The 20,231-nt window shown below is 42.9% G+C and overlaps 2 protein-coding genes across 3 annotated transcripts in view; both read right to left on the bottom strand.

Annotated features, from left to right (window-relative positions):
• The window catches only part of ext1b (exostosin glycosyltransferase 1b), a 53,611-nt gene extending 51,763 nt beyond the window's left edge, over positions 1 to 1,848 (bottom strand). The window contains exon 1 of the mRNA XM_027027029.2: positions 87 to 1,848. Within this exon, the coding sequence (XP_026882830.2) occupies positions 87 to 1,030 (944 nt within the window). The 5' untranslated portion in view covers positions 1,031 to 1,848. The remainder of the gene's footprint in view (positions 1 to 86) is intronic.
• Positions 1,849 to 15,808: 13,960 nt separating this feature from the next.
• The window catches only part of samd12 (sterile alpha motif domain containing 12), a 54,161-nt gene continuing 49,738 nt past the window's right edge, over positions 15,809 to 20,231 (bottom strand). For both annotated transcript variants that reach the window (XM_027027021.2, XM_027027022.2), the window contains exon 5: positions 15,809 to 19,414. In XM_027027021.2, coding sequence (XP_026882822.1) covers positions 19,392 to 19,414 — 23 coding nt within the window. In that variant the 3' untranslated portion in view covers positions 15,809 to 19,391. The remainder of the gene's footprint in view (positions 19,415 to 20,231) is intronic.

Raw genomic sequence — 20,231 nt, 5'->3', positions numbered from 1 at the left:
GGTATGTTTTCCGACAGAAGCTGCCAAACGTATTAGACGTTAGAATCTGACTGACAGCGCAAAGCAACTGACAGTCACACCCTTACTTGTCATATTCGGCGTTGTCCTTGTCGCAGCGTGCGTCCTTGTGTTTCTGCCAGTCCTTGCCATGTTTACAGGTAGTGAGAAGGACCACGTCCTCTGCGTTATGGACATGGTATAAGGCATTCCGCGTGTCCGACCCAATACCGGTGAGATAGCGTTTCCCCTTAAATACCAACATGTATTTCCTAAAAGGTGGAATGGTGTTGTACTTCAAATATCCCCTCTCCCCACCGGTCCTCGGATGCTCCTTGGAGAAGAGCGGGATAGAAACATCAAAATTAGGTCTGAAGTTCTCGGTGCTGATACTCGCCTTGGCCAGCATAGCTTGGCCGATATCAAATCCCAAGTCTTCCGTGTAGTCCGGCCATGTGCCTGAGTACAAGTTAAATATGAGGTGATTTCGACCATTGTTCCAAAGAGGCAGGTTCTGCACCTTGGTTTTTAGATTGTGTACATATTGTGGCGATAGCTGGTCGCGATCAAGCGTGTCCAAGCTCAAAACAAATAGACATGCTTGGCTAGGGTCAGATGTGTAAAACCGAGAACCTTCAATAGTTGACAAAATGTTCTGATAACTTTCTGAGATTTTCTCCCCCTTTTGCTGAGGGTATACGTACACTTTAAAGCCATTTCTTTTACACAAAGAGAACTCGAAACATGAATCCATGCGGCACCGTTTGCCCTTGTAAACGCTTGTATTAACATCCCTCTTCTGCTTAGGAGATATGTGAATATTATATTCCTCTGTATCTGTCTGATCCCAGGGGTTGAATGATTGTAAGCGGTCTGAAAAGTGTGGCCATGGCTGGTCTGATCGGTATCCATTGCGGATACGGTCATACCGGCTTCTGCCCGTAGCTGGACCCGGGACCCCACCAAAGTAAAACAGGAGAACCAGAAATGCGCCAGTCAACAGCGAAATTAGATATCGCTTTTTAGCCTGCATGTGTACTACGAGCCGGACAGCGGTGTTTGCAAATAAATCTTAAGTGGCTCGAAGTTTGCCTTTCACCACCTCCGGCTACACCGCTCCGCCATCTTCCAGGCTGTAAGGATTTCCAACTCGCTTCTTCCCTCTTCTTCAGAATCCGTTCCCCTAATAAGCGATTGATCCAGCGCATGTGGGCGACTTAAAAGCCATCTCCTCACTCTCCCTCGTCGGACAAGTTGTAACATTTCAAGACGACGTGGATAACCTTATGGGTAGCGAACATTAGGCTATAAAAACAACCCGTAAGCTACTCTCAGCTTTACTTTGTCTATTCAAACCTGGACCTAGGTCAAACATAAGCTAGGAAGCGCTCGGTTTTGCACGTTACCGTTCAATGCATACGTCATATATTTGAACTTCCATCGGTGAGCGGCGGCAGGGGGACTCGTAGTTTCTTCCCCTTGGAGCGCACCGTGAAGCAGAACGTGAAGTCCTCTTAACACGCTGACAGAGTTTTGTCTTCAGTGTTGTAAATAGATGTCCCGTCACACTTGCCGCTCACGCCATTTATTCCCCTAAACCCTATGGAGTACGCAGGCAGGAGGGCAAGTCATCCTAACCACTGTAACCTCACGAATCCCTGCATTACTTATTTCTTTCCTTTCCGCGGAACGTGACACACACACAGTAAGCAAATCCTTTCATTGGGACAGCGGGTCGAGTGAGACTAGATTCGCCTGTTGAGAAGATTCAGAACGGTAGCATATCCTAACCGGGTGCTTAGGAAACAAGCGAGCTACTGCACCTCACCCGTGCGCCCAATTGCCGATTGCTCAGTCGTTCCGATTGTTACTCTCTTACATTCCGATCTCGACACGACGGCAGTTTACGTTACGTCCCATCACAGTGCATTGAGCACGTTCATTGGCCTGTATTGAGACCGGAAAAGGCGGTGCTTTCATCGCACCCATTCATTACCAGAGTGCAGCTCGTTAATCTAATGGTCAGGGTACCATTAAGTAACGCAACGTAACGTAACGCGCACGTCCAAGATACCAATAAACTAGAATACTGTTGAAATACAGGGATCAATGCTGATGCCTAGAAGTGCAAGACATGATCTCTTTTGCGGCATCTGACCAAACTATCCATCTGTGTCACTAGTGAAAAGATTCTTACTATGCAATACATTTATTTCCTTATAAAATATGCTTTCATAAAAGAAAAACATCATCCAAAATCTCGTGAGGTTTAACTGAGGTGTAAAATCTGATAGATTATCCCTGGCCCTGGTATAGAGGCTGGGTAACAGGAGTCCTGTCCTCCACGCTCACCCTGCTGCCTGACCTAAAGCTCTGAGTTCTCCAGTCTACTGCGTCACTGGCTGCTGTTCATTCATTCCCCTACACTCCACTACCTCCCCACTAAACAGAGGTGGGCATTAAATCCTATTATAATGACCCATTAATTACCCTTATCAATCATAACTAATCACTTTTCCCCATCTTATTATTTTTTTGTTTTTTTTTTTTCTTCTGGCAATTCAGGGAAGGTGCTGCAGGAACAAATGACTAGACTGTAGCAGCTGGTTGGTGGAGAAGTGTATTACCTGCAGGATTTGCTTTTGTTCCCTGCCACAGATAAGCACCCCCACACTCAAGCACTTCCTCTTCCCCACAGCATGGCAGTACGGCAATAAAAAATGCCCCAAATTTAGGCCGCTGTAAACAAATACCCGTGTCTGGTGGAGGTAAACTGCAGGGTGCAGGGAGTTCTAAGCGGAGGCAGACAAAACAGCCTTTGAGAGTCCTCTAGCAGCTCCTGATTCGTGGGTCGATAACGCCATGGTGGATGATGTAAGTCGCTGCATTCCCCCAGAGTCGCGGGCAGGCCTGGTTGGAGCGGCTACACCAGGGGATGTGGTCAGACAGTGCCCCAGCCAAAATACACCCTTATGGGAAAGCCTCAACAAATGGATACATTAACAGTGGAATGAAAAATAGAGAACATGCCTGACAGGGCTAGATGTGGAATTAGGGCAGAGTGTGCTTGGGGGGTAGCAAAGTGCAAAGTGATGATTTTTCAAGCAAGTGTTGGATCTCTTCAGGCATGCAGTAAAATTAAAATATTTTTTATTACTGTGTGTGGCACATTTCAATTAGCCTTTCTTCTTGGTATAAAAAAATGTTTCCATTGCCATTTGAGCAATGTTATGAAATTATTCCATTTGCATTTAAATGAAATAAATGCATTTCCATTTGGGGGGTCCACATGTTAATAATTGTACATCAAGAAACACTGTGACAGTATGTCATGATTTTATAGCTCCATTTCATTCTTCCATTCTGTTTCCCTGTTTTTCCACAAAGACAGCTTCTAATCTGTCTCAGAACAGTGACCCTTTCTGGCTTTCATCCGACAGCCCCTGCTCACCCTGCAGTGCAGGCATGAATACCTCTGAGCCACAGGCATTTAGGGAATTGAACTGCTACTCCATGACTAATGCTGACATGGTCATGGAGTGGGAGGGAAGTCTGAAGTTTTGCTACTGTTGTTCAACACTCCCTGATGTCTTCCAGGCAGATGAAGCGAAAATGAGCAATAGAGAGATAGATAGATAGAGAGAGAGAGAGAGAGAGAGAGAGAGAGAGAGAGAGAGAGAGAGAGAGAGAGAGAAAGAAACAGCCCTTCAAAGCACAAGTGAGGGTGTGGGATGGCTAGATACCTCCTTGTTTCTTTATTTATTTAAAGTGACCTTTCCTTCCTGGAACAGCATGCACTCTTGGCAATATGAAGGTCTAAATGCTGGGAGATGTAGGAGGAGAATGCAATGGTAAGAAAAAGAAAAAGAGAGAGAGAAGAGAGTGAAAGAGAGACACAGAGAGTGAGAGTGTGTGAGTGAGTGTGAGTGAGTGAGAGGGAGAGATTATGAGTGAGAGAGTGTGAGTGAGAGGGAGAGAGTGAGTGAGTGAGAGAGAGTGTGAGTGAGTGAGAGAGAGTTAGAGTGAGAAGGGTAGGCTTCACAGAAAAAAAAGATTCTGGAGTCTTCAGGGAGAAAGAGGCAGAAATGAAGCAGATCAGGTTAGATGTGCTGATAGGTTTTTGTCCTCATATAAAAAAGGAGAGCTCTTGGCTTGGACCCCTTCATTTGTATTCTGCTGTAATTTATTCGGTACAGATCTGGACCAGGGAACCCATGCATATTGTAGAGTTGAACAGAGAGTTCTGTAGTTAAAAGATATCAAAAAGATCCATTACATGTGGCACTATTCTGGTGCAGGACATTTAGAATATGTGGAGAAAAGCTCTTCAGCCTATTAAAAAACTCATAAAAAGGAAAATACTACAGTTTCAATGCATCCACTATAATTTTTAAATATGCTGGCTGAATAAAGTAGGAAAAAGTTTCATAATTAAGGAAAGTTTTATAATTAACAAAAATATTGAAACATCATGCAGAGTTTGGTCAGTAATTTAGTTTAAAAGAAATTTAAAAGAGGAATATGATATTCACCTAACACACACATATACCTTCTTTGATGATACCCAGGGAGAATGTTAATACTCTACCTCCACAAGCCCAGAGCAGAGCAGCTGAACTTCCTTGGGTGATCCCCCTCCCCTCCCAGCTGCTGAACAACAGCAGGCATCTGGATGGATGCTATATCAGCAGGGGATCCTCAGGTCTGTCTCTCTTTCTATTTCTCTCTCTCTCTGTCTCTCTCTCTCTCTCTCTCTCTCTCTCTCTCTCTCTCTCTCACACACACACACACACACACACACACACACACACACACACACACACACACACACACACACAGTCCTTCATTTGTTGGACTGCTCCTGTGGTTCCTCCTCATTTAAATGTACAACATGTATATGCAGATATTTTCTGTGATATTGGAATCCAGTTTGGAATGTTTTCAGCTGTTGCACTTCATCAACCAACATTAGCATCTCATTTAGCACACTAGGCTAAACTTAAAGTCCAAGGTTAAAAAAACAGTTACTTCCTAATTGTTAATAGAGTATGTATGTCTTCTATCATGGACCAGATTTTACATCTTGGGAGGCCTGGGAGATAACTTGATTAGGAGAGGGAGAGAGCGGAACCTTATCATCATTTCCTCCCAGTGATGAACAGGCCAAACACAGTGAGAAAGTCCATGTTTGCAGGACCAACAACAAAATATCAGCTTGTTTTCCAATTTCACCTCATTTCTGGCATTTGTACATTGCTACACATCACAATTTACAATAAACAGGAGTCTTCTTTCATTTTTTGTGCAGCATACAAGATTTAGGGTAAAACAAGAAGAGCCAACACGAATAACAACATGCTTTAACAATTAAGCAGGATGGCTGAGGAGACGTTAGGACAAGACACCTATACGGCAACTAGGGTTTAATTATGAATGCCTCCTTGTGTTGCTCTCATATGTCCTTATCTTAAACAACAAGAGGCTGGAAGAACAGGTTTCAGCTCTCTACATCACTGAACAGCTTCCTCTCAGACCACTGCCAGTGCTGTTAACCAGTGCAGACTGACAATGCTTCCTTATTAATACTGCTCTTTTGACATGCCACTCATCCAGTCATATACTGCACTCTCCCCTGCACCACAGTTGAAATTCTCTGTGTTCGCTCTTGTTCTGCTGCTGATTTGCCCTATTTACCCTATTTACGCTATTTACCCTATTTACCCTGTGCTCTGTATCAGATGCATTCCCCCATCCCATTTTTTTTTATTTAGCTGTCTTTGTATGTGTGAAGAATACAGGATTAGATATCTATGTGTTAGCATGAAGTCAACTGTGAGCTACTGTTTTTAACTGAAGACAGATTGCTTGGATATACTTGGCCAGTGAACACTGAGTGCAGCCTGGAAAGGTTGGGTCATGTTTGGAGAAAGTCTTATGGTCTTGGAAATCAAAACCGGATTTAATATGATTAAGATAATATATTCCAAGAGCAATTCATGTTAGGTGTTCTTTTTGACTGTGTTAGTACTTACAAGTATCTTGGAAGAACTCCGCAATAATTACGATCCCATTTGATCCAAAGTTAAATCTGTTCATTTTTGAGTAAATATATGTAATGTTGGCTGCTTGAAGTGATGGAGTGCTTGAGAGAGTGCCTGGTGATGCTGAGAGTGTTGTCATGGTGCCAGGGCTTTATCTGGTGAATCAGTGACCCTTGTGCTGAATCAGGCTCTTCTGAAGAGCCTCTGTATTGCACTTAGTCAAGTGGAGCCTCCTCAGACATGAGCACACGCCTCACATCATGGCCTTCCCAAAGAAAAAGTACTACCTGTGCCATTGAAAGCTATTTCCGCTTCTGCAAAGCAGTTTTATGTGGGAAAACTGCAAAAATTGAAAAAAGCAGTTCTTTTTAACATTGAAATATCATAGAAAATGACAGATTTGTGTATGTTTGTGTGTGTGTGTGTGTGTGTGTGTGTGTGTGTCTCAGAGTTGGTTAGTATGCTTAGCTGGGCTGCAAGAGGCTGTGTATTGAGTGTAGTAAGTGTCCGTGTGGAGAAGTCTCTTTTCATCATTGGTGGGAAGTGTGCGGTTAAAAGGAGTTCTCTTTGATGAGTTCCTTGTGCAGTCTGTGTGTGAAGGCAACTATCTATTGTCCCTTTAATATTTCAGCTATGAACAGAGAGACCAGGACACAGTGCCTTAGGCAAATCAGAGAGATAACAGACACGTTTGCTATTTTGTATGGTACACTACAGAGCCTTTCATCACACTTATTACTGAGGCAAAGTATAGATTTTACTACAAACTTAACTCAGGACCTGTCAGCTAATTCACTCTCTTCATCAGTGCATTTTCCAGTGAGCCTCCATCAAAAAATACAGGATATACTGTCTGATGATCTCTGTGATGGTAGAATAAAAGAAATTAGGCTCCACTAGTATACAATACTTTAAACTGACAGTACAGTCTGCTTCTTGCTTTAATGCATTGCAATGGACACCACTGGTCCTCTGCAAAAGCCATTAGTCTTACATAACTCCCCGACTCTGGCCAAAGCACTTAGTGGAATGATCAAACATAAAGGATATAGTAGGCCTTGGCAAGCTTACTGCTTTCACTTGTTATTTTTTTGTAAGTTATTGATGGCAGGAACACACACCCAGGGAAAGGCCAACACATGTTGTCTAGTCTGTGTGCACAACTTCACTCCTTAGGTCAAGGCTCTGACACGAGTGTGGGGGCTCTATAGTGATTCAGGATGATCTGGACTGTGGCACTAGATACCCCTCTCTCACGTGCACGCACACATGAATGCACATACAAACACACTTATGCACACACAAAATGTCTGGAGTGCCATCACTGCCTTGCGCTATGTTTTCTCTAACATCATAAACCCTGTTGCATATTGTGTCTGTGCATGGGTCTGGGAGACAGTGCTAACTTTGGTTGATGTTGGACAATATTTAATGTCAGTTTTTCAATTTGTCAGTTTTTCACTGAGATTCAGCAGGGCAAGGCCATGTAAATCTCTCCCTGTATGTGCACCAGGAATCTCCAAATGTGAACTTTTGAATTTTTGTAAATATCATAGTCTTGGAAGGCATACACAAACACACAAAAACACAGCATTAATTAAGTCAAGTCCAGGCCCTGATCGAGCAGACAGGAGGTAAATAAAGAGAACCGCCGAATGATGAGAATAATGATGAGAAGAGAAAAGGCAGCAGGCAGTGTCTGTGTGCAGGCATTCTCAGCAGCTTATAGCAGCAGCTGGCCAAGATACCGGACCCACACCATGCACACTCACATCACTGTGTACCTACCTGGGAGACCTACACACCCCTAGATGTTCTGTGTTTTGAGGAGCATCCGAACTGCACCTCCAGGTCTCTCTGTTACAAGCTGGAGAGATGATGAAAAATAAAATGTGAAATGTTGTGCTTTTTGTTCTCTGCCCCAGCACAGACAGAGTACGGAGGTGAGGCTGAGCTGCAGAAACACCTGACAGAAATGAGGGTTAATGAGTCCACAATGAGTTTACTCTGAGCCAGGAAGCATACATGAGCCGATTTCTCAAAAGCAGGCCACTCAAATACGAGGAACACAGCATGGGCACTGAGCAATAGTTGGGAACTTATGGAAGACAGAAGTATGTACTTACGGATTTAAACTACACGCCATATGCAGTTAAAACACAGATGTAACCAAAAGTGTTATCCCTTGTTGGTGAATAGTTTGCTATGTGAACACATTAGTCAAACTCTTTCCATGCCAACTCACTGAACATTCCCTTTGCCTTGAATCTTGCCTTGGGTAATTAATCATTGTGAGCCCTCCAAACAGCTCTGATCTTAGGCACCCGGAGGCAGGCAGCGGTGGTAATCTGAACGAAGCAGAGCCATATAGCAGCCAACAGCATGAGCCATCAGCCCCATTAAGAGGGTGGGAGATACCTGCTGCTTCAGAAGTCGTCAGCAGACAGCGAGATAAAAGCTTGGAGAACGAGTGAGAGAGAGAAACTGTGTGAAATGGAGTGCTCCTTTGAACCAAGTGCTGGGAGAGAAAACGGGTGGGGGTGCTCCACACTGCCCTGATGTTTACAGATGTTTATCTTAGGTCTCCTGATTTCGCTGTTTGAGTTGAACGACAATTAATAACGAAGTTGACGGGCCTGTCAAAACACATCTGCCTAACTTAGCATTGCCACAGTCTTGCCAGTGCTTTGCACAAAGCCTGCTGTATTAATACTAGCTACATCAAATGAAGTGCACTGGGTCTGTGCGACTCAGGCAGGTGAAGTGGGAGACTTGGCTCTCTAAGCCATTGAGAAGACACTGAGCTCATGATGGGTTCTCAATGTTTTTTAATCAGGAAAAGAGATACTGTGAGACACTACTCCAACATCATTGTGCTTTTTTGTTTCTTATCCATCCTGCCCCAGTTTAAGGCACTAATATGGAATAGCTTGTGGTCCCTCACTTTCATCCTGATTTATCTCCTATCAACCCTGACTAAACCTTAAGTGTAATTACATGTCTGCTGTAATCTCCATGTTTCCTGTTAGAGGCTCGCTGAAGCCTCACCTCACCTCGTTCTGTGTTGTTTCTCCCATTGTCATGTTGCAGTCTCATTTCTAGGTGGCAAGCAGGAAGGTAGCAGAGCTGTCCGTGAAGCTGTCTCCCTCCCTGCTGCCTCCACTCACTCAGCCCTGGGCCAGGGTCCATGTCTCTGGAGCAGACTTGGGCCCAGGATGGAGAGTGCTTGCAGCTGGCCCGCTAGACTCCAGATTACACACACACACACACACACACACACACACACACACTCCCTTCATTGGGTATAATGCCAACTCACACATGTTCAAGCTGTCAAGCCAACAGGAGTATTAACAATGTGACATATCCAAACCCACTGTCATCAATCTCATGGGCCCCTTCCAAGACACAAAACAGAACAACCATCTTTCCAAAGTGGGGCACATAGGACGGAAAATGTATCCGAGAGTACTTAGATGAGAAACAAGTTTGAAATTGATGCAAGATGCTTGTGGTCATGGAGTGTGATTGGGAAATGACAGCGCACTTGGGATAAACAATGGTGGCTCTGTGATGAAAATACCACACCAGTACAATACTGGGAGTCAGAGTGGGAAGCCATTTTCTCTCCAAGCACATCTAATGGATTTAATTAATACCCCTGACTCCTCCACAGAGTATTTGACAGATAGCATCATGGTCTTAAGCATGTTTCATTACTGTTGAAAGCATAGACAGGTTAGGGTGCCTCAGGGCTCTGCGGGAGGGCCCTGCTACTGCTGGTAGATTCATATATTTGCTAATGTGTTTTTCAGTATGATAAGGTACGTAGGGATTGAGAGTTAAATGAGCAGCATCCTTTACAAACAAACATCATCACATCAGAAAGTGGTCTGAGGAATACCTGCCTTGGTTACTGATTACTATCATTTACCTGTATTCATTTGACCTGTATTAAACATTTTTAAGGTGAAGTAGAACAACAAACTGGATTCAATTCATAATGTCAAAGAAAAAAAAGCACAGGTAGCTGAATGACATCAGATAATCTTGTAAGAGTACCTTAATAAGATGCTTCTCTGACCTGACTTAAAAGCCTGACTTAACAACTACCATGTTCACCATTTTCCAGCACACACAAAACTATTGTCTCCCATCAATATTAGTGTAGTAGTGAGAAACTGCACTTCTCTGCAGTTACATCCTGGGCTTAAGCACAGTGTGATGAAGTGATTGTTTATGTCTAGAAATCCCTTAAAAAAACAGTGTAGTCAGGTGTGCCTCTTGAGGTTATATCAATACCACTATCCAACACAAAAATATACAAATATTTTCAGGCAGGATTTGTTGGCTGCACTTGTTCAGAAGTTCAGAAATGATTGTGTAAAAGGTGATATTAAGTATGCTGAATAAATACTGAATACACACCCATAGCTATAAGACACCTGTGACTGTAAAGTGAGTTTCCTGTTTTTCTAAAAAGATTCTCTTGAGTTGTTGAAAGGTCATCAGTGGCAGAGGAGTGCTTTCTCATAAAGCAATCATTCAACTTGTATGATTATATGTAATGGGAATTTTTTTTAAATGGTTTAAAAAAATAGCTAATCCTTAATTATAATCATTATATGAATAAAAAAAGATCAGATCAGTATTGTGGGATAATATATTCAACATCTACATTAAAAACCAACAATATTTATAGCCCTATTACCATTAACATACCAGAACCTTCTGAATTATTAATCCATATATATCATTAACAATTAAATATACAACATGACGCAATTAAAATCATCCGCATTTTGTAAAGTCAAGGAAAATTGTATATTCTCTCTCTTTAGAGTGTAACCTTCTTCAATTTATTAACACTAACATTAACATTAATCTTTCCTTGGTGTTCACCACTGAAGACTATTAATATATTGTTAAATATATTTATGGCTTTTTAATGCCAAGTTCATGCTTTGTTAGTTACCTAGTGCAGTAAATAATGTTAATTAAAGAACTTTAACTGTAAGGAACTTTAAAATGTAAAAATGTTACTGATTTGACTAATTAAACAACTGTACCAGAATCAAACATGCTGCCTGTGGGAGAGATTCCTGGGGGGCAGATTGTACAACCATACAAGAAGAATTTAAATAATTCTGAAAACTCTTTGTGAGGTGGTGTTATTGCTCTGACCTGTAAATACAAGGCTCAAGGTTACTGTAAATGGTGCCTGAAAAGGCTTTTAGTTTCACTGTCCATGTTCTCATGTTGTTCTCTGGTTATGGATGGCTCCATCACTGCTTTCTCTAGGGGCCCCTCCCAGTATCAACCTGAACAACCACTAAATGACTCCACTGGAACCTTATCCTGTTGAGCACATAATGTTTTCTTAATCCTCTTGACGCAGGTAAAACAACATGACAAATATATGTGGGGTTATTATGGGCAGCTCTGCTATCATACTCATGGCACTTTCTGCAGTTCTGACAGGCACATGGCCAGAGGTGTCCCAGTGTACACAGACGTATCTGATCAAGAGACAGTATGAGAAAGATAGAGAGAGAAATGTACAGAGAGGCACAGACACACAGAGAGAGAGAGAGAGAGAGAGAGAGAGAGAGAGAGAGAGAGAGAGAGAGAGAGAGAGACACACACAGAGAGAGAGAGAGAGAGAGAGAGAGAGAGAGAGAGAGAAAGAAACACACAGAGAGAGAGAGAGAGAGAGAGAGAGAGAGAGAGAGAGAGAGAGAGAGAGAAATATATAGAGGCTGAGACACACACACACACACACACACACACATGGAGAGAGAGAGAAATATATAGAGGCTGAAACACACACACACACAGAGAGAGAGAAATATATAGAGGCTGAAACACACACACAGAGAGAGAGAGAGACACACACACACACACAGAGAGAGAGAGAAACTTCATAGACTTCAAAAAAAGCTCTTGACCCAGTTTGGCACAAGGATTTATTCTACAAATTATTGGAAAGCAGTGTAGGTAAAGCATATGACATTATTAAATACATTAAGTACACAAACAATAGGTGCAGTATAAAGATGGCCAACAAAAGGACCATGTTTTTTTCTCAGGAATATGGAGTGAGACAAGGCTGCTGCATAAGCCCAACATTATTCAACATTTATATCAATGAATCAGGCACCATTTCAGAACACTCTGCTGCACCTGACTCAGAAATCACATTTCTCAGAAATGACTCAGAAATCACATTTCTGCTCTACGCAGATGATCTGGTTACAACAGAGCCTGGACCTGCTAGAGCAGTACTGTCAGACCTAGACCCTGGCAGTGAACCTGAAAAAGACCAAAACCATAGTTTTCCAAAAAAGAACCACATCTCAGGGAAACACACCATGCTTCACCTTAAGGGCACAAACACTAGAACTTGTAAAAAGTACACTTACTTAGGATTGAAGATTAGTTCAAATGCAAAGTTCATCCAGCAGTCAATGAACTGAGTGAGAAAGCATGCAGGGCATTCTATGCAATAGTGTCAAATTCACATTCAAATACCATTCAAACTTTGCTCAAAATATTATAGTCTATCATAAAATGACTGTACTGTTGTATGGTGGTGAATTGTGGGGGTCACTCTCAAATCAAAGTTTTGAACAAAGGAACAAACACACAGCTGAAATGATGCATTCTGAATACTGTAAAAATATCCTGAAAGTGCACAGGAAAACAAAAAATAATGCATGTAGAGTTGATTTAGGCTCAAAATTAAAAAAAAGATTTTTAAATACTTGCTACATTTAAAAACAGTGACCCCTCACCTACCACTACAAAGCCCTGTAATGCCAAGAGCTGAGTTTTTGAGATCCACTCCACCAAATCCACCAAAATTTGAACTCCACCCCCACTTTAAGTCTCTATCTAACAGAGACAATCTGCCCATCCTATTGGGAGAAAAGAGAGCATCGCTTTAGCTGGGCGATATGAAGGACAGAGAGCAGCCCACCCAAACATACACATGCATGCATGCACATGCACACACACAAACACACACATACCCACACCCATACTATTTTGTCCAGTTTATAAACATCTTTATGTACTTATCTAATTATTTATTTCTTCCCCCCCTTATAATTTTCTTTTCTTTTCAGTTCAGTTTAGTCTTCCAATTATTATTTCATACCAATTACAGTGCTATTCAAGTTCATTATTTTAACAGAATTCTTTATTTCCTTAATTGCAAAGGTTCACTCATGTTGTTTTACTGTAATACTGCTTTGGCAATATTGTTACTGCATATGGTCATGCCATTAAAGCTTACCAGATTGAATCTAATTGAGAGAGAGAGAGAGAGAGAGACAGAGAGAGAGAGAGAGAGAGAGAGAGAGAGAGAGAGAGAGAGAGAGAGAGAGAGAGAGAGAGAGAGAGAGAGAGAGAGACAGAGAGAGAGAGAGAGAGAGAGAGACAGAGATTGGGGGCAGTGTGGGGAGTGCATGACACATCTGATCTTTTGTGCTAGGACACCTGTTTTTCTCACACACACACTTCCCATTCACTTCCCAGATTAAGACATTTGAAAATTTGACCTGAAGGTAATGGGATTTAATCCAGGACAGTGGGCAAAATCCCTGAGTCCGGTCCAGCTCCATGCACGCTCATGTGGCTACACCTCCACCTTCAGCAGAGACCTCAGCACAGCTAGGCAGTATGTTACTGGCCAAGACAAGGTACCTGCCTAATGTGTGCACAAGTGTGTATAAGCTAATGACATACAGTACCAGCATGAGCTCTCTGCAGTACCAGCTCATTACCAGGTGGAGAAGGTGCAATGGGGGAGAGAGGAGTGGGTGGAGGGGGGTGGGGACAGTTGTTAATGCCCGGTGCAGGCTCTAACGAGCATGCTCACAGCAGTCCGCCATCCTCAGTGGTGCCTGGAGCCTGGAGCAAGTAGGCTGGGTCCCTGCTGGGCTGTGTTCTCTTTGCCTGGGGGATTGGCAGATATGCCCCAGGAGCTCATGGGTGCACGAATGCAAAATGTACATGTACACACATGCTCTCCACACATACATGATCAACTAAATTGAGGAGTTGAACAGTACTATCCTCTACCAATTGCACTTATACATAGTCTGGTTTAAAGTGAACCATCACACTCTCTCTGTTGTATGTGGAGAAATGTGGTGTGTGTGTGTGTGTGACTTGTGTATACTTGGCTGAAAACAATGAATACCCCATGTTCCTGGACCAGCAGGTAGTGTGGGCTACATACCCGGATGTCCGACTCATGTGGACCATGTGTGGGGAATACACAGAGAGCTAAACCCTTTGAGTGTGTATCAGAGAAGAGACACCCAGCCAGCAAGGAGGAACAGTCTCTTCCAGCATCAGTGCGCACATACTACGTTTGAGACACACTCCACCACACACACACTGTGTAAGACACACTCCACCAGTGTGGAGACATAGAATCATTCTGGAGAGACAGAAAGTCATTCCCAGAAGCAAATGTGTGATGAACTAGATTAAACAAAGTGGTGTGAGTATGAGGATGAGAGAGAGAGAGACAGAGCAGGAGAGAACAAGAGAGCGAGAAAGAGAGAGAGAATAAGAAAGAGACAGAACAAAAGAGAGAATAGAAAGAAGCCAGAATAAGCAAGGTGGAATTACAAGCAAAGGGAAAGTCATGGTGATGAACAACTTCAAGTCAGCATACTCACATCCCAGTGCTTCCCTCTCAGATGTAGATCAGGAATGAAAATGGATGCCTGACTTGTCCCTGTTGACACAGAAGGCCTATGGACACCTAAAGCTTGCACACAAAAACACACACACACACACACACACACACACACACACACACACACACACACACACACACACACACACACACACACTCACCCACCCTGTGCATTTGCCTCTCCCATACTTGCCTCACCACTCTGTGAGGTTCTCGGGGTGCCGGCTGTGATGTTTAATTCATTGACTTCCTGAGCGCTCACTGTGGACTGTGAGAGGAAGACGGACAGGAGCAAGAGAAAGAGAGAGAGAGATGGCGAGATGGAGAGGGGGAGGAAGAAAGAAAGGTTGGCAGAGAGAGAGAGAGAGAACTGGGGAAAATAAAGAAGAAAAATGTGGCATATATAAAGTATAGAAATAGAATAAAACATAGTTGGGAACGCAGCACAGAATGACATAAAGAGAGAAGGAGGGAGGGGGAAAAGAGAGAGAAAAGGAAGAAAAGAGGTATGAGGAGATGAGAGAGGATCTGCTGGAGTCACACGGGAGAATGAGGGAGAGAGAGAGTGATAGACTGTCATCTCTTTCTGTCTGTTCATCTCTCACACTCTCACCATCTAGCCTGAATGCCCCCTGTCAGCAAGAACACAGCGATCTCAGTCGCAAATGCTGTGGTGCATGTGTGTGTGTGTGTGTGTGTGTGTGTGTGTGTGTGTGTGTGTGTGTGTGTGTGTGTGGGAGTGTGTGGTGTCCCAGTCACTTTAGCCTGACTCTCTTCCAGTGAATGCAACCAATGCCAACCATCCAAACAGACAAGTGTGTATGCTCTCTTCATAAGCACCGACCATCTTTAGAACGCACCAGAAGAAGCAGCATCTCCTGTTGCCCTGTTTTCATTATGTGGAGAGATATGTTCAGCATACAATAAAATAGCTACCTAGTGTTGAGAGAATAACCACATCACATATGGAAACCCAATGAATGTGTCTAATGTGTCTGAGTGACTGGGAGGCTACAGTGTGCCTCTACAGTTCCACCTGGACAACTACCTGACAAAACCCAAGCCAAGCACAAAACAAGAAACAGAGGCCAGTGGTCCTGATATATTCATATATTTATTGTAATTTAGTAGAGTTTTCTTAATATTTGAATTGATATTCATGATTAGGCACACTATAAGGACATGAAGAAAAAGTCAGGGTTTGGAAGATTTGGTCTGCATGCCTGTCTCACATACAACAGCAGAATAGAGCAACATACCATGCTACCACTGTGGCAGAAATTAGACAGTTATTTCCAACCATGTACTGGAGAGTGTGCAGTCATATGCATGGTTGTGATATTAGAGTTGTGTGTGTTGGTGCGTGTGTGTGTGTGTGTGTGTGTGTGTGTGAGTGAGAGAGAGAGAGAGAGAGCACAAATGCATTAGAATAGCATAAGAATGCCTATCTAGGAAATAGTACAGAAGATATGTGTACATAGTTATGAGTGTGCACATAGGTGGATGTAATATTGGTGTGTATGTGTGTCTAGCACTTGTGCACATGTAACGTGTTGTGAGTAGAAGCCTTTCTGGCTCGAGGAAGAATGTCTGATGGAGATGCTCCTCTAGATGGCAGACAGATGAGCCAGTGCTCCAGCCAGTCGCCAGGACTGGAGTTACTCCAAATTTAAATCCACATGAGTAATTGTAACACAGTGGCACCTAATTCAACACTTGTGAAATTGCCAGACAGGTTAGGAGCTAGTACAGATGCTGCTGTCAATACCCCATTCCACGCTCCTCAGCAGGGACTGGGATCATGTCCACACCATCTCACAGGAAGAAAAGAGCTGATTATGGAGCAGTCTAATACTTTAGCTTATAGTAGCTAGGAGCAGAAAAGGCAGAATGTAATTCCAGATGATTACACCTTAGCAGAGATGCTTTTTGAAAAGGAGTAATGATGTAGAATCAGCTATTCTAGACATTTTTAAATAAATACAATATATGGAGAGGATGGACCTGATCCTAGACCAGTTCTCTTATGATGAGAGGTATAATAAATATAATTCATTATGGTGAATCTACTTTTGATCCTAAGCAGCATTCAGAGGTATATCGCTTATGCTAATTCAGCGGCTATCATTTGCTCCCAACACATATCCCCTTGTCTTAATTTTCCAACCAAACCAAACGTCCATGGTCCAAGGTAGCTCTCCTCTTTAACATCTATGAAGGGTGGGGTTGATCAATGCTCTGTTACTGTGTAATGAGCATGTGAAGTGGAAAGTTCCTGGTCTGTTCTTCCTTTCCATAAATTCACAGCTAAAGCTACCTTGCTCATCAACTCTCCCATTTTGACATTTTGTAATATTATGGAACATTAACTGTCAAATTTTCCAGAAGTCATCAAATTATACTTTTTCAAATAGTTTCTATTTCATAGGAATATTACAGTAAAAACCCTCTCATTTCAACCATTATGGGAACAGTAAGAATTTTCACCATAAAATGGCTGAAAGTGCTGCAAGTAACAGATTCGATTTTCTGGTCATCTGTAAATGAGAACAGTCCTTGACTGACTTTATCTTTACAGCCAATATACCACATGAGCTCTGTTCTTTAAGCAAAACTCTTAGCACAGATTAGTCCACACTGTAACCCAAAAACAGAGTACATATCTACTGTAATTTCTTTATCTTTTTAGTTTTCAAGTACTTTCATTAATCTTACATTAGTGGCAAACTTTAATTAAAGGTATCTAAGGGAATGTGAATGTATGCCCTTAATCTTTATTTCAATCACTACTAGTACTGCATGAGCCATGTAACATCCAGGTAACAGCCCTAGACAGCAGCAGGACCTCCAGACACAGTCCAGAAGACTGCATTCAATTACATGCTTCTCTCACCACTATAACTTCAGACACCATGTCAATAATCACAACGCATGGTTTTATCCAGCCATGGAAAAATAGCTAGTCATTTAATTGGAACATGTCTTTCCCATGTGATTCTCAGTTGTAGCACTATTCCTGTAAACCAGGGGTTAGCTAAAACTAGATCCAGTCTAATCAATACCATTCAATCTGCTACAGATTGCCATCTTCAGAGACCAATCGACATCCGTACACCCTTTCATTTCACATGACACTATCACTTGTGAAACAAACTGGAACTGTTCTTTTAGATCAATTCCTAATTTCACTGGCCTGCTTTGCTATAAAGCTAGTGATACACTTCCCAGCTTTAGCAGCAAGGCTGCGGTAAGACTTTTATCTACTGGATCACATGGATTTATGATGACTTGTGACTTAAGACAACGGTGACAATGCCAAGATAAGTCTACTTGATTTAGCAGGTTCATGTGCTTCATAGGAATAGAGGTAACAGTGTATGGCCATATTACACATACATAGTGATACCACAGAAAATATCTGCAAACACTGAATGAGAATTTCATGGTTCCATCTCACATCCCCTTTTTCCTCAGACAGTCCTCCTTGCATACTTATAATAATGCTTTAATAACGCTGTTTCATATTAGGTTTTCTCCTTCTTGCTTCTCCCCCAGCCACATGACCAGCTAGGGGGGGAGAGGCTATTCTTCAGAGTGACTTCATTATCCATTATTTTCTAGCTATCTTTCCCTCAAGAGGGGAATTACTGGTCATTTTCCAAAACTTTGCATTGGATGCTCTTCAGTGAAGATCTGTTCTGAGATCAGCTCCCTGCTGCTTGTTCCTATTCTAATCCCTAAAGGGCTTGATTGACGAGTCTTCAGTTCAGGGGAGGGAAGTGTAATAAGATGTCTACTCCGTGACTGATAATGAGAGCGGTTTGGGTATGGCACCCCATGGACCAGGCGGCAGCAGAGTCCATCACTTTAAGACACCTGGCCTGGGTCACAGGGCAATTCAGGTTGGGGAAGTGGTTGGTGGAGAGTTCTGCAGGTTGAGGGGTGTTGAACAAAGTCAAACACAGGGACACGCCGAAACACAGCGAAGAGACACCTTGCTAAGCAAGTCCAGAATGGACAGGTCACACGACATGACACAGCACACCGACAGGATAGGACATGGGATATGTGGCACGGCTTTGTAATACACATATGTGCAAAAAGCAGCCTTTATGCAAGGTCTTCTTTTATAGTGTCAAGAGGTGAGAAGGAAGTCACTAAAACAGGGAAAGGGGATAAAAAGAAGAAGACACGCCAGTAGAAAAAGAAAAGAGGTCTGTAGCCCTACTGCAGTGCTTAGGAGGTCTGGTGTGTGGTAGAATATCACAGTAGTCTGCAGAGCATAGATAATGGGCTCCCTACAGGCCATTGTGAAGGAAGAGGAAGGTTAAAGTGCTACACATGATGAGACTAGGAGAGGGGGCTACAAGGCTTGTCAGTATCTCCCATTGTCCTTAAGTAGAAAGGGGATGGGTGATCCAAGTTTTAGAGATTCCCCTTGGCAAAGGGCAAAGGTAGAACAATGGAGAGGCCTTGTGGGCTGATCTTGGGGGTAGAGGGGGACATGATGGGTTGTGGGACCCAAGGGTTGATCGAGGAGTTGAATCGGCATGGGCTGGCAAGCTGGTGTGTGCTGCTGACATTTGAGAGGACGGTTGGAGAGTCATGTGGTGGCTGGTGGGTCTACAGGAACACGCAGGTTATGGAGAACTCTCCAGGGAGACTGCAGAGAAGGAGAGAGAGAGAGGGAAAGAGAGAGAGCATGAGAGAGAGGTGGGGGGATGAATGTGGGGCAGGAGGGAGAGGGATGGAAAAGCAAAAGAAAGAAAAAAGAGGAATGGGGAAAAAGCATGTGCAAAAGAGTGTGAGAGAAATGACACGAGGGATTGAGGGAGATCGAGCAGAAATTAAAGGAAAAATAAATGCAATTTGAGGAAATAGAAGAGTCAAAAATGAACACAGGCAGAGAAGCAGAAAGATTTACAAAAAAATCTCCAAATGTTGAGGGGAAGAATTTGGCCAGAAAAAAGAAGAAAGAGCAAATAGCAAGGGAGACAAGAAAATAAGAGAACATAAGTTTAAAATGGTGAATACAGTTGTAAATCAACAGCAACATGGATCAGCTTTATCACACAAAGGCAGCAGTGGTCTCACAGTACGTGCCCGTCACAGGAGCAAGCACCCTCTTTATCCTTTATCCGTCTCAGCAGAGAGAAGGTGAGAGTGACAGGTGGAGCAAGAGAGAACACCAACATTCATAAGACACTGATATGCCCTGACATGCATTGTGTGACATGTGCGGCAGTCCAATATGACTGACTGAAGGTGTAGCCAACTCTCAGCACACTAACAAGCATGGCTAAGATCTACAGGACAACAAGAGTTGAGGACACTTTACCAGGGCACTACACCAGTGTGGGGCGGGTGAATCATGACTAATACTGGCAGGATTAGGAATTCATACGTACACAGCAGATGAAATCGCAAGCTCCATCTTAAGGCCTTATTAGAGCGCATGTACTCCAAGAAACATTGGCTGC

Source organism: Electrophorus electricus, chromosome 8 (genome assembly GCF_013358815.1).
Source record: "Electrophorus electricus isolate fEleEle1 chromosome 8, fEleEle1.pri, whole genome shotgun sequence".
NCBI classification, from domain to species: Eukaryota; Metazoa; Chordata; class Actinopteri; order Gymnotiformes; family Gymnotidae; genus Electrophorus; species Electrophorus electricus.
Note: the sequence above shows the minus strand (reverse complement) of the source record. Positions and strands in the feature narration are given on the sequence as shown.